Source organism: Symphalangus syndactylus, chromosome 16 (genome assembly GCF_028878055.3).
Source record: "Symphalangus syndactylus isolate Jambi chromosome 16, NHGRI_mSymSyn1-v2.1_pri, whole genome shotgun sequence".
In the NCBI taxonomy this organism is placed as follows: domain Eukaryota; kingdom Metazoa; phylum Chordata; class Mammalia; order Primates; family Hylobatidae; genus Symphalangus; species Symphalangus syndactylus.
Genome location: NC_072438.2, coordinates 96,988,084 through 97,002,822, shown reverse-complemented (window position 1 = coordinate 97,002,822; position 14,739 = coordinate 96,988,084). Strand labels below are relative to the sequence as shown.

Here is a 14,739-nt window from a genome sequence, read left to right as displayed (position 1 = left end):
CACAAAGACCTCGGGGTCTCTGTTTCTGTGTCCCTCATTGTCTGTGCCTGCACCTCCCTCCACCCCCACGATGCTGCTGGCGTTTCTGCTTTTGGGTCGGGGTGGGCCCAGACCCCTTAGGAGTTCTGAAGGCTGACACTCGGTTCTCTGCAGCACACCGCAAGCGTGTGCACCGGCTTGTGGCTGCCCAGCAGAGTGGCGCTTTATCTGGTCTCCTTTTCCCATCTCTTGGCTGGGAGAGTGAGCCTCTTTCCAATTTACACAGAGGCCTTCTGCCTGCTGCAGAGGCCCTGGCTCTGATTCTGTCGTTTTGGAGAGATGGAGGTGGAAGGAAGCAGGCGGAAGGGAATAGGAGTGACTGTGTGTGGCAGCAGCCCCTACGTGCGCTCTGTCACTGTCTTGCCCATCCCCATGAGGGTCCCTAACTGGGTGCCACAGTGGAATGAACAGGAATAAGTGCAGGGACAACAGCTAGCCCCCGTGGAGAGCCCTGTGTGCTGGCGCTGCTCTGAGTCAATTCCTTTCTCTCTCCTATTAACCCTCTAAGGGGTAGCATTATCATCCCTATTTCACAGATGGGGCAACTGAGGCACAGAATCAGCCCCTACAGCGCTAGTGAGAGGTGCAAGCTCACCTACTCGATGGGGTCCACATGTGTCATTTGGCTTCGGAAAATAGTCACTGCACTGGGGTCCTTGGGTCCTAGCCATGGTCCTGCCCGGGGCCCTCTGCTCTATATCCCCACTTCTGGGAGGCAGACAGAGGTTGCATTTCCTGGGCGAGGGCAGCAGAACAAAGACCCGGTCGGAGCCTATTGTCACGGGGGCTGAATGCTGGTTGCTAAAAAGCAAATGACAATGACCTCATGCGTGTGCTTCTGCTTCCCACCTCATCAAAACACCTCCGCCCCCGGCCAGGGTTGCGTGACCATAACAGGTGGCACACCCAAGGTGACGTCCTATGTTGATCGTGCCACCACGACACCCGTCACCAAAGCCTTTCCTGCAGCGTCCAGCTAGGCCTCCGTGGCTTCCAGCATCTGATTCCAGAGGCCACTGGGCTGTGGCCTGTGCTCTGTCATTCAGAGAAACATTCACAGGTCTTTGCCTGTCTCCAAAGACATTTCCCAAATAATCAGCGTGGTGTCTGGTGCCACAGGAACAACCCTATCCACAGTGTACATACAGCCTTCCCGCTCTGCCCACCTCTTGCCACTGTCCACAGAGAAGTCCCTGCTTGGCCTCTCCCAAGAGTCCTCTTCCCGGTTTGCCCACTCATCCACCTCTTCAGGCCAACCTGTTCTGGGTCCCCCTGCACCGTACCAGGTGTTGCTGTGAGCTCTCAGCATAACAAGCCCATCCCAAGGTGAAGGGAGCATCCTCCCAGGGAGCACCTCACACATTCAGTCTCCCCCAGGGCCTACGCTAAAAGGAAGTATGGACAGAAAACAGACGGCTGCCCGGACACGCTTCCTATCCCATTGTGGGCCCCAAGCCTAGTAAGGCCAGCATGGATCAAGGCTGCTCAAAAGCAGATAGAATCCCTGTAATCCCAGCACTTTGGGAGCCAAGGCATGTGGATACTTGAAGTCAGGAGTTCGAGACCAGCCTGCCCAACATGGAGAAACCCTGTCTCTACTAAAAAATACAAAAATTAACTGGGTGTGGTGGTGCATGCCTGTAATCCCAGCTACTCAGGAGGCTGAAACAGGAGAATTGCTTGAACCCAGGAGGCGGAGGTTGCAGTGAGCCTGGATGGCGCCACTGCACTCCAATCTGGGCCACAGAGAGAGACTCCGTCTCAAAAAAAAAAAAAGCAGATTGGATCACATGAAAACCATCAAGAATGATGTTTATCCAGATTGCTTTGTTATGCTACGTGTTTTACCTGTATATATATTTATAAGTGTGCATATTCACACACATACGCACTCACACACACATGCATAAACCACATATACAGTCATCCCTCTCTATCTATGGGAATTGGATACCAAAATCTGAGGATGCACAAGTTCCTGATAGAAGATGGCACAGTGTTTGCATGCAGCCTACACACACCCTCCAGGTGCCTCATGCCATCTCTGGATTATTAATAATATCTAGTACAATGCTGCACATCACTTCATTCTCATGGAGTCAATGTATTAAGTGGTGCAATTTTTGGAATTTTGTGAAACTTTTTTTCCAAATATTTTTGATCTGCAGTTGGTTGATTTGGTTGGTTGATTTCAGGGATGTGCAACTCACAGAAAAGGAGGGCTCATTGTCTTTGATATATCATATATATGCCAGCCATGCACCTAACCCATACTAAGTATTCAGGAAATGCTTGCTGAATGGTGAATTTTAAAGGAAAGACAAATTCAATGAGTGGGTCCCGGCAGCTACTAATATTCCGTCTTTAGAGAAGTTTCCTCCTGCAGCACAGACCATCAAAGCACACACTTGTCTGGGGTTTTTCTTTCATTGTCCATGGATACTATGCATCTGTTGAGAGACCTGTTTGTGACAGTGTCATCTTTAAAAGCCAAAGGTAACCCTCATTGGCCAACCATGTGCTTCCTGGCTGCTGACCCGTGATGCAAGTGGAAACAGATACACCCAAGCACACTGCTGGTTGGGGTGGGCTGGAGAGTGCATCTGTGGGTTTAGGAGATCCAGGCCATGTCCTCGTGTGTGTGTCTGTGTGTGTGTGTGCATGTGATCAGAAGAGGGAGAGGCGCTGCCAGAGAAAGCAAACAGAGTGTGGCCAGACGAGCTCATAAAGAGTCGTGCACAGTTCACATCCCGGTCAGGTGGCCAGGCCCCGTAGTAACCAATTTGATTGGGTTTTTAATGATTGAAGAATTCTTGAGACTGACCTGCCAGTGGGGCAAAACCCACCATAGGCCACTCCACAGGCAGAGGGCTCCCTGCCTGCACAGCCTGTCCTGGAACAGAAATCAGTGCAGGTGCCTGTTGGGCAGCCGGGGTCAAGGTGTAAACAAGGGAGGCTGAGCTCAGCAACCAAGCATCCCCCAAATGCTGGGTGAGATGGAGCCATTGGTCCCTGATGGTGACCAGCTCTCCTCAAGCCTGTGTCTCTCCTCTCATATCCACCATCCTCCAGCTTGTAGGACCCCACCCACACTGCACAGCCCATCTCTCATCCTTCCTAGCCCCCAATTCCCTTTCCTGTGGCCACTTCCAGCCCGCCACTGGTCATCTCTCCTCTGGAGAGGGACCCCACACTGTGTCTCATTGGCAGCGTCCTGCGCTAAGTAATGTCTCCAAAATTCATGTCCACCCGGGACCTCAGAATGTAGACTTATTGGAAATAGATGCAGATGTAATTACCTGGGCTGACATCATCCTGGATTAGAGCAGGCACAAACCCAAAGACTGGCTGTCCTTGTGAGAAGACCACAGGAAGACACAGGGACCCCTCACATGGAGAGCAAGTGTCAGGTGGCACTGGCTGTGTGATGGATGACAGAGGCAGGCATCGGAGTGGTGCCCATATGACAAAGAACACCGAGGACTGCCGGCACCACCAGATTCTGCACCAGGCACGACGGGCCCCCCTCAACCTCCAGGAGGAACCACCTCTGCCGCTCATACCTTGATTTTGGATTTCTGGCAAACTAAACTGTGAAAGAATAAATTCTGTTGTTTCGAGCCCCTAGTTTGTAGCAATTATTACGGCAGCCTCAGGGAACTCACAGGGGTGTTATCTGTGTCCTTGTCTCATTGTGTCTCTTCCTGACCCCAGAGAGGGTCAGCTGCCTGAAGGCAAGTGTCTTCTTTCGCTTTATATGCTGCAGAGTCCTAGCCCAGAGCCACGAGGACCAGGGGTATGTGAGCAGCAGGGGCTGGGTCTCACTGAATGCCCGTGGCTTCTGCTGGCACTTGGACTTCTCCCGTGTCAAACAAGAGACACAGAATCAAAACCTCAGGGCCCTGTGCCTTGCAGCCCCTGTGGCCAGGACATTGGGAAGTGATGGAGTTGCTGGCTCTTCCACTCTCGGCCTTCCTGACTCCCCCTGAAATGGAGTAGCCCTAGCTCTGCAGGCCTCTGCCTTCACTCACACCCACCACCCACGGAGACCCAAAATCAGCGTCCGCCAACTTAAACCCAGCCCTGCACGGGAACCTGCAATGAACCAGGCAAGTTTGACATAGGCAAAAAAATAATAATAATAAATAAATAAATAACACATTCTTTTTGTTTTATCTAAATCTTCGTAAAGGAACCAAACAAATATTTATCTGAACCAATTTAATCCACCCTGGAATCTTTTTTCAGTATTAGCTAAAATTTTACTAAAATAAAACCATTTCAAAATCCCCTCCAAATGACATCACATTTCACTCCGCTCACTGGAGCTCTGGGTGTGCATGTGTGAGATGGTGTTGCTGTGTATCAGTCCACTTATTTTTTTTTTTTTTTTTTTTTGAGATGGAGCCTCGCTCTGTCACTAGGCTGGAATGCAGTGGGGTGATCTTGGCTCACTGCAATTTCCGTCTCCCCAGCTCAAGCAATTCTCCTGCCTCAGCCTCCCAAGTAGCTGGGACTACAAGTGCACACCACCACGCCCAGCTAATTTTTGTATTTTTTAGTAGAGATGGGGTTTCACCGTGTTGGACAGGATGCTCTCGATCTCCTGACCTTGTAATCCACTCGCCTCAGCCTCCCAAAGTGCTGGGATTACAGGTGTGAGCCACTGCACCCGGCCATCGGTTCGCTTCTTTAAAAACTGTAGTGTCTGAGCCTGGCTGCAGCTGTATTTCTTTATTTCTCCACAGAATTTTTGGTGCCAGTCCCTGAGCTCTGCAGGGACTGGGAACCCGGGGAGAAGCAGCTCATAAAGAGCTCTCCCCAGCTCTGCGTGCTTCACCGGGTTGTGGGCCACCTCCACTTCTGCTTCCTGTTTACCTCCAAACCAGATGCAGCTTTTTCATTTAGAAATACATGAACCCCTCCCCCAAAAGTATTCCAATTAGAAATAAATCATTGAAATTAAATTATTGGAGCAGGGAGCATTTGAACTCTATCCTTTGCAAGCATGTCCTATTTTAAATGGACAAAAAGTATCAGTAGCTACAAACTTTGCCCAGAAGACCTGTCATTTTCTCTCTTTTTTTTTTTTTTTTTTTTTTTTTTTTGAGACAGAGTTTTGTCTTATCACCCAGGCTGCAGTGCAGTGGTGCAATCTCAGCTCACTGCAACCTCCCCCTTCCAGGTTCATGTGATTCTCCTGCCTCAGCCTCCCAGGTAGCTGGGATTACAGGTGTGCACCACCACTCCCAGCTAATTTTTGTAATTTTAGTAGAGACGGGGTTTTGCCGTGTTGGCCAGGCTGGTCTCGAACTCCTGATCTCAGGTGATTGGCCCACCTTGGCCTCCCAAAGTGCTGGGATTTCAGGCATGAGCCACTGCACGCAGCCCCCTTCCTTTTGTTTTCTTCTGAGTCTGCTGTCTTTTGAGTCAGATGAAGCAGCAAGTGAGCTAGGCAGCTGAGTCAAGGCATTTCTCAGGCAGACACTTTGCCTTCTCTGTCTGTGAGAAATGTGGGTCAGGGACAAACTGAGGACCCTGAAACTGAACCCTAACCTCTGGCTGCCAAGCCCACGTTCACCACCCTCCGGCTGACTGCAGAGACTTCAGGCAAATTTAGGAAGTGGAAAACAAGCTTTATCATTATTTAATGTATACCCTAAAATACATCTAAAACCTAAACTGCATCTTTAATAGCTGTTGCCGGTCTGAGATACTCACTCTGTTTAAGTCATTTTTACCATAAGCTGGCTGAAGTCTTTATCCACCATGATTCATCTGCTGCGTTCTGAAATTGTAACTTTTCCTGGGGGTGGTAATGGCTGAAAGGGCTATGTTTACCGTAGCGCTTGTGCCCAAGTCTCTGCCTTCACACAGTGGGAAATTGTCAGACATTAATGAATGGCCCGGGCCTGGCTGAACTTTGCCACCAGACAGGCTTATTCTTGTGACAGTCTAAAGATCGCCGTTCCTATTATTTGGTCTGCAGGATTTCTATTGATTTAAATGTTTTGCTTATCTTCACATTTCATGGTGCAGGGCAGCGCAGGACTGATTTAAATCACTGCAGTCATTTGGGCTTAGTGTCAGGTTGTTCCCACGCTAATGTGGTCTGGGAATGGCTGGCGTGCGATCACCTGTTGGACACTGACGCCACATGCAGGGACAGGGTGTGCCCTCAGTGCTGGGCAGTGTGGGGGTGGGGGCCGGCTCATTCTGGGAGCTCCCCACAATTTGGTCAATTTGTGATCAGGACGGTGCAGACACTGATTTGGAAACTCATGGGTACTGAGGGGCAGCAGCCGTGACAGAGAATGAATTTGATTTTCCACCGTGGCAATTAAGACTGCATTCTGCACCAAGTGCACACAGGAGCACACGTGCCTGCGTGTGTACACAAACACGCACAGAGTGCATGGAGATCTCAACCGATGTGGCTGGGTGAACGCTGCACAGTCTATCCCAGGGTTATCCCCTGAACCCTGATCTAGTCTCCCACCTCTGATAATTCCACACTAAATCAGCTCTCATCATCTTCCAAAATTATGTGGTGCCCAGAAAAACAAGAACCAGCCTGCTGCTGGATAGAGAAGGTCACCATACACACCTCCTGAGTTTGAGGGAGTTTATATCTGTAACCAGTGGGATTTGTACAAAAATTCACAACCTCAGTTATGTGGACAGCAGACGTTTCTGTGAATAAGGCCGTTGAGGTCTCTGCCATCCCATCCTGAAATGAGCATGAACATTTGGTCCTGGAATAGTGGAAAGTTACAGGGCAGAAGCTCTAAGCCGGGAGAGAGAGAGCACACCAAGGCCGTCAGGAGGAAGGTGAATAAAGAGAGGGACTTAGAGCAGGCCTCTCAGGAGAGACTTCACAGTAGGAAAATAAATGGGTGAAGCCTGTGGCCTCCAGGAATTAGCATGTATTTGTTTATTTTCTGTTCCCTTTGTTTGAGAGATGAGCTCTGCCATGCAGGAGTCTGTGCGATTGTCAAGGCTCCAGGTGACTTTTAGGATCCGTCTGTTTGGAAGTCGCCAAGGGAACGCCTGGAGGTGAATTCTAAACGGCTGTGCTGAGTTTTAAGCCATAGTATTTGGGAGACTGAGGAACAACTTAGATTTTTTTCTTCCTGGAATGAAAAGTGAATAAACATTTTCAGGTTTCTTCTTTTTCATCTCCTAGTATATCACCATCTTTATCCATTCAAAATATTTTCAAAATGTGCAGCTGAACATCTTTCTTTCATCTTACATAAAGAAATGAAAATTTTGAGAAATGTGGAAGCTTTTTTCCCCCATGAATTTTTCTCACGGGGAATTGTAAAACTCTCTGGACTGGTGCTTCTTACACCTCCTGTGCATAGGAATCATCTGGGAATGGTGCAGATTCTGACACCATGCGTCTTGGAAGCAGGGATGCTGAGAGTTGGCCCTGATAACAAGCTTCCCCCCAGTCCCCTGTGGCTGGGCCAAGAACCTCATCGTGAGTAGCAAGGTTCTGCAACTGTCCTAAGGCTCAGGGCCGAGTCGATTGTGTTCATCACTTATGTCAAGTGCCTAGTACTGGGGAGGTGGGCGATTGTATTAGCCTATTCTCACGCTGCTAATGAAGACACCTGAGATGGTCAATTTATAAAGGAAAGAGGTTTAATTGACTCACAGTTCCGCAGGACTGGAAAGGCCTCAGGAAACTTACAATGGTGGTGGAATGGGAAGCAAACACGTCCTTCTTCACATGATGGCAGCAAGGAGAAGTGCCGAGGAAAGGGGGAAAAGCCCCTTACGAAACCATCAGATCTCATGAGAATTCACTCACTCACTATCACAAGAACAGCATGGGGGTCATCGTCCCTGTGATTCGGTTACTGCCCTCCTGGTCATGTGGGGATTATGGGATTATGACACTTAGGGATTATGGGAACTACAGTTCAAGATGTGATTTGGGTGGGGACACAGCCAAACCGTATCAGTGATTAAAATCTGCTGAATAAGTGAATCAGTGACAAAAATGAATCAAACCACAAATTAATTATTTTGGAACTGTTTAAATGATACAAAAAAAAAAACAACCAAACCCATGTGGAGATTTCTTGATTTCTAATTGAGGCATATCTTAAGCAAGAATGGAATTCTGCCTGAGCCACTTATCATAAAATAAATCTAACCTAAGAAACAAAAGATGTTGTGGACACTGATGGATGCAGATGTGACCAAAGAGTTCCTGCGACCTGCTGTCTCAGCAGGGTGACCACAGCCCTAAGGTTCTCGGTGCACTGTGTGAGCTAAGTGGGTGTCTGGAATGCAGACAGCAGAGAAAAAAGGCAGAAATGTGGTTCTGCAGAATGTTGAGAAAGATGCAATGAGTGATGGGCAACATCTGGCTCTATCCTTGTGACCCTGATAATTCTGAAATCAAACGTGAATCTCCCCACATTTTTTTTCTACTTTCCATAGTCATATATTGTTGACAACTTTTTCTAAAATTGGGTTTGAAGCAAAGGGAGTAAGCCTCCCGGATACGTTCCAGACACATGCTCAGGGGCTCAGCCATTCTTCATCCAAAGGGGAAAAAACAAACAGTTCCAGCTTGTGACTTTCAGGGCCATTTGTGTCTCCAACTTTTCTCCTCTCAATGGGCAGATAAAGATGTTTGACTTGCTCCATCACTGAATCCCGTCCCCAGCGATTGAAGTCACTTTGCAAAGCTCTGATTGCAGGAGGTCCCAGAAAGGTTCAGTCCCTGGTTGTTCACTTGCAGGCTGGTTTGGGCTGTGGAGAACCAGCCCCAGGCCTGATGCCTTCACTTGCTGGAACAGTCTCTGACATACTCTCTTGCAGGTTTGGGGCAGCAAAGGGAGTCATGCATGTCCCCAGTTTTTCACAGTGTGATCCTTGCATTTTAAAGCAACAGTTTTGTTGTTTTGTTCACCCAACATGCGCCAGGACTTCCAAAATGTTATCTGACCCAAATCTTCTTGCAGGTGCTCCTTTAATTGCTTACATTTTCAACATATTCCAACCCTAGCCTCGTTTGAGCACGATTTACATGATTTAGTCTAGACAGTGGGTAGTTTTATTTTTCAAATGACTCAATCACAGATTCCAGTGTCTCTGTCTCTTTAGTTGCCTAACCCCTGATTTATTTGCAGTGGTTGATCTCAGATGGGTCCTGCTGGTGTTCTGTGGTGTGTGCATTATGCCAGCTCATGAAAGATAATCTAACTGAGCTCATTCTCTTCCTTCCCTCTCTCTCCCTGTGCTGTTGATACTCTGAGTATTGGGGGAGCCTCAATAGGATGCCAACACCTTAGCAAAATAAGCCCCAGCAGCTGGCGGTGCCCACCCTTATGCATCGGGGGCCTGGGAATGTGGGTGATGGTGCCACTGTAAAGATTGGCTTGTCAAGCTTCTCCCCATCGGATCACCAGAAAGGGTGGCTTGGCAAGGGCATTCCCTGAAGGGCACTACTTCTTTCACGCTAGGCTCAGAGAACAAGGCTGGTATCCCCAGATATGCACCAGTTTCCTTGTGGCCACGCAACTGTCATTGACACACTCAAAAATACTCTAGCCTTCCAGACACTTCTCCTATCCATACCTGAGATTAATTTTGGCCAGCCACTCACAGTTGTAGACAGAGAGACCACCTCAAATGGTCTGGGTGGAGGGGGCGGTGCTTTCAAATGCAGAGGCAAGAGGAAATGAGGGTTTACCCCAACCAGCAGTGACAAGGGCTGGCCCTGGGGACAAGAGTTAGGGAAGTAAGTACCTTTGCACCAGGCCCCAGGTGGTAACATCAGCAACCATGTTCTGTGAAATACCGTAAATAGAAACCAAGATGTTAAGTCTTTTCGTGTTTTTCAGTCAGAAGGATAACTTGTAGGTAACTTCATTGGCAGAGGGATCTAAGTTTGTTCTTCCTTGCTGCCTGTAATTTGAGGAGATAATATGCCAATCCATGAATATCAGCTTTTTAAATCTGTTTGTTTGTTTGTTTATTTATTTATTTATTTTTGAGATGGAGTTTTGCTCTTGTTGCCCAGGCTGAAGTGCTGTGGCATGATCTCAGCTCACTGCAACCTCTGCCTCCCAGGTTCAGGCGATTCTCATGCCTCAGCCTCTCAAGTAGCTGGGATTACAGGTGCCCACCACCACGCCCAGCTAATTTTTTTTGTATTTTTAATAGAGACAGGGTTTCACCATGTTGCCCAGGCTAATCTCGAACTCCGGACCTCAGTTGATCCACCTGCCTCAGCCTCCCAAAGTGCTGGGATTACAGGCATGAGCCACCGCACCCGGCAGTATACTTACTTTTTTAAAAAATGAACTCAGCCCATACAAAGCCCAAGCCCGGGAACCCTCTGTTGAGACCGTAGAATCCAACTCTAGCGGTTCAAATCCCAGCCTGAGCAAGTCCTGTCCCCGCTCAAGGCTGTCTTCTATCTGAACAACAGAAAGGGTTCCAGGAGCTATGTCAGCTGGGTGGTTTGGAATGCTCTGCTAGAGGCCTGGCCCAGTGCATGCCTGGTGCTTGCTTCTGGAAAAGGTGAGCAGGGACGGTGCTCGCTCGTGCACATCGTGGCCAACCATAACTCCACCTGCCTCTGCGAGGCTCTCTTCCCATTGAAGTCGCTCTTCACTTGCTGGCCTGCAGCAGCAGGCCTCTTAGAAAGGTGGGCACACCAAGTTGGACCAGGTGCCTGAGAGCCTGGGGCCATGGTGACATGTGTGTGTTGCTCTCACAGTGCACAGCCAGCTGTGGGGGTGGCGTTCAGACGAGGTCCGTGCAGTGCCTGGCCGGGGGCCGGCCGGCCTCAGGCTGCCTCCTGCACCAGAAGCCTTCGGCCTCCCTGGCCTGCAACACTCACTTCTGCCCCATTGCAGAGAAGAAAGGTGAGTGCATGGGGCCCCTCGGCATGACCTGGGCATGGGGCTGGAATGTGAGGTTTCTGGAGCAGTTCCTTGGAGGGCCTGGAGTTAGGGTCTTGCGTCTGATCTACCTTTTCTCTCTTTGCATCTTCTCCAGTTTTACAATGAAATGGTCCATAGAGCAGACCCTGCTGCCTCTCATGACGCCCCAGGACAACATAGATGGTCGCGACATAAGCATGACTTCTTTCCTATATCAATGCTGTTCACTGTATTTAAAGAAAGCAATCTTAACTAAAGCAGCTTTTCTCCCTAGGTTAAACAAAAGCCTCCCTTATTCACTGGCTGCCCTCTAAATGCCATCCCTGTGCACACACAAAATCCCCCAGCGTTGCAGAGACAGATGGCCGGGCGCCCGTTAAGGCTATTCTGAGAGAGATTGTGGCTCGAGGAAGGCGAGTGGTTTGTCTCAACCAGAGAATTGGAGAATTGAAATTCAGTCAACAGAGGCTCCAACGGGTAGATGCGTGGTTGAGTGAGTGGGTTCAGCACAAGAAGAAAATTTCGGTTTTGCAGGAACCTTCCAAGAAGGGTCTTGTGAAAATAATAAGTTCCACGGGACCCCTATCAGACCCGGGGACTGCCTCTGTGCAGCAGCCGCGGAGCGTGACAAATTCGCTTTTATTTGCCAGACAGAGCTATTAGCTGGCAACATCAGTCGCTGCACTCGGGATCACTGAGTAATGCAGCTCTGCTCATTTTCAGATGCCTTCTGCAGAGACTACTTCCACTGGTGCTACCTGGTACCCCAACACGGGATGTGCAGCCACAAGTTCTATGGCAAGCAGTGCTGCAAGACTTGCTCTAAGTCCAACTTATGAGTCAGGACTGCTTTCCATGGCAGAGAAAGTGCCTGCGTGGCAGAGAAATTTCCCACAAATGAGCTGTGCAATCTATGTCGGAATACATCCAAGGAAGATCAAAGCCAAAAGAAGAAAACCATGTTAGGCTCTTTGACCTGGAGTGTATGTATGTACGTTTCACTGTGAGCCCGGGTGCAGACCTGTGTCCCCGTGCACACAGCCTCTCCTGTTAGGCTGAAGTGTGGCACCCTGGCAGGCAGAGCTGTGGCAGAAGGCAGGCTCCACAGCGGGAGAGGCAGCACTCACCCCTGCCTGTATTGCAGCTAAATCAAGTCAAAAATACAGGCAGGGCTGAACTTGCTAAATGTCTGGTGCCTTATAGAAAGAAGGAAAGGCCATGAAATAAGGAAAACATACAAAATATGTACCCCCAAGTTCACCAGCCTCCCCTCCCACTGGGAAGGCCCCTCGAGCCATCAGGAGTGACCAGCTTCCTGAGTGGAGGTCAGGGGAGCTCCAGGAGGCTGCCCAGGCTCCTCCTCCTCCCCCCCAGCTGCCGAGCATCTCTTACCAGGAACCTGGAGCCACCGCCTAAGCCAGCGTCATCTCTAGGGTCACTGGCCAGGGGACTGCATTCTGATTTGGGACTTTGCCTATGGAAATGGGAAAAATGAAATTCCTGCTAAGGTGCTTCCATCTCTTTCAGATTCATGCATTGAAGGAGAGACTTTTTATATTTTATGTTTTATCTTTCTCAGTTATTTGCAAGTGGGCATCCTTTTAAAAACCCACTTCTTCATGCTTTTCTTTGTAAATGACAGATCGAAGTGTAGGTTGCATCAAAACCCTACCATCCTGAGAAGAGTTACGGTTCTATTATAGCAAACGCCAGCCACACAGCCGATGTGACAATAATCTTAGAGTCCTGTGTTTTGTTTTTGTGTGTTGTGAGATTTTAATCTCTTTTTTTTTCGGTGAGTCTGGCCATTTCTGTAACACCAGGTGGGAAGCCAGGCTGGAGGGTGTTAGGGTGGGAACCTGCCCGGCGTCTCCGGCGTCCCCCCTGCCATCCTCAGTGCCGCTGCTGTTCTCCTGTCCGGTGCTGTGGCTCCATTCTGAAGGGGCACCTGGATATTTATATTTGCTGAGGTTTTATAATAAAGTTTATATGGTACAGTGTGCTTCTGAGCTACCTCATGATTCTTCACAAGGTTTGTTTCTGAAATCGAAGGATGGAACAAAGATACCGGGAGACAGGTCTCAAAGTGGAAGAAATGGGGCTCTAGACTGTAGGAGAAAACTAGAAATGGCCTAGAAGAAAGTGCCCCTGAGTGAGGAGGAGGCTGCAGGGGAGATGCTGGTGGTTGGTGATGGTGGCTTCGTGCTGCATTTAATTAAAAGGAGGTGGGACCTCCCCGTGCCACCTCAACTCGTGTTAGTCAGGCTTCTTGAGAGAAGCAGAACCAGTAGGACATCGAGAGGGTTGGTGGGGCGGGGGATGGGGAGCAAATTATTTTCAGAAATTGGCTCTCAGGATTGCGGAGGCTGGCAGTTTTGGAATTTGGAGGGCAGGCCGGCAGGCTGGAGATAGGTAAAAGTTGATGTTGCAGCCTCGAGTTTGAATTGCACAGGACAGCAGCCTGGCGCCTCAAGCAGAGTTTCTTTTCTTTCTTTTTCTTTTCTTTTTTCCAACTTTTATTTTAAGTTTGAGGGTACATGTGCGGGAAGTGTAGGTTACATCAAAACCCTACCATCCTGAGAAGAGTTACGGTTCTATTATAGCAGACGCCAGCCACACAGCTGATGGGACAATAACCTTACAGTCCTGTGTTTTGTTTTTGTGTGTTGTGAGATTTTATTTTTTTTTCGATGAGTCTGGCCATTTCTATAATGCCAGGTGGGAAGCCAGGCATTATAGAAATCTTATGTGCAGGTTTGCTACACAGGTAAACGTGTGCCATGCTGGTTTGCTGCACAGATCATCCTGTCACCTAGGTTTTAAGCCCAGCATCCATTAGCTATTCTTCATGATGCTCTCCCCTCCCCCAATCCCCCACCCTCTGACAGGACCCGGTGTGTGTTGTCCCCCCACCCACTCGTGTCCATGTGTTGTCATCATTCAGCTCCCACTTATAAGTGAGGAGATGCAGTATTTGGTTTTCTCTTCCTGCGTTAATCTACTAAGGATAATGGCTTTCAGCTCCATCCATGTCCCTACAGTGGACATGATCTAGTTCCTTTTCATGGCTGCATAGTGTTCCATGGTGTATAGGTATCACATTTTCTTTATCCAGTCTATCATTGATGGGCATGTGGGTTGATCACGTCTTTGGTATTGTGAATAGTGCTGCAATGAATATACACTTGCATGTATCTATAATGGAACAATTTCTATTCCTTTGGGTATATGCCCAGTAATGGGATTTCTGGGTTGAATGGTATTTCTGTCTCCAGGTCTTTGAGGGGCCACCACACTGACTTCCACAATGGCTGCACTCATTTACACTCCCACCAACAGTGTAGAAGCCTTCCTTCTTCTCCACAACCTCGCCAGCATCTGTTGCTTTTTGCAGTGTTAATAATAGCTATTCTGACTGGTGTGAGATGGTATCTTATTGTGGTTTTGATTTGAATTTCTCTAATGATCAGTGATGTTGAGCTTTTTTTTCGTTTATTTGTTGGCCGCATGTAGGTCTTCTTTTGAGAAGTGTCCAGTCATGTGCTTTGCCCACATTTTAATGAGGTTCTGTTTTTTTTCTTGTAAATTTGTTCCTTGTAGATGCTGAATATTAGACCTTTGTCAGATGCATGTATTGCAAACATTTTCTCCCATTCTTAGGTTGTCTGTTCACTCTGATGATAGTTTCTTTTGCTGTGCAAAAGCTCTTAATTTAATTAGATTCTATTTGTCAATTTTTGCTTTTGTTACAATTGCCTATGCCCATGTCCTGAATGGTATTGCCTAG

General features: G+C 48.5%; 1 protein-coding gene across 2 annotated transcripts in view; it reads left to right on the top strand.

The window, feature by feature from the left end:
* The window catches only part of ADAMTS16 (ADAM metallopeptidase with thrombospondin type 1 motif 16), a 191,185-nt gene that overhangs the window by 153,859 nt on the left and 22,587 nt on the right, over positions 1-14,739 (top strand). Inside the window, exons 22-23 of one of the 2 annotated variants that reach the window (XM_055246185.2) lie at positions 10,787-10,934; positions 11,676-12,952. In XM_055246185.2, the coding sequence (XP_055102160.1) occupies positions 10,787-10,934; positions 11,676-11,791 (264 nt within the window). In that variant the 3' untranslated portion in view covers positions 11,792-12,952. Of the gene's footprint in view, positions 1-10,786; positions 10,935-11,675; positions 12,953-14,739 lie in introns of those variants that run through there. The other variant, XM_063619592.1, reaches the window with a different exon arrangement.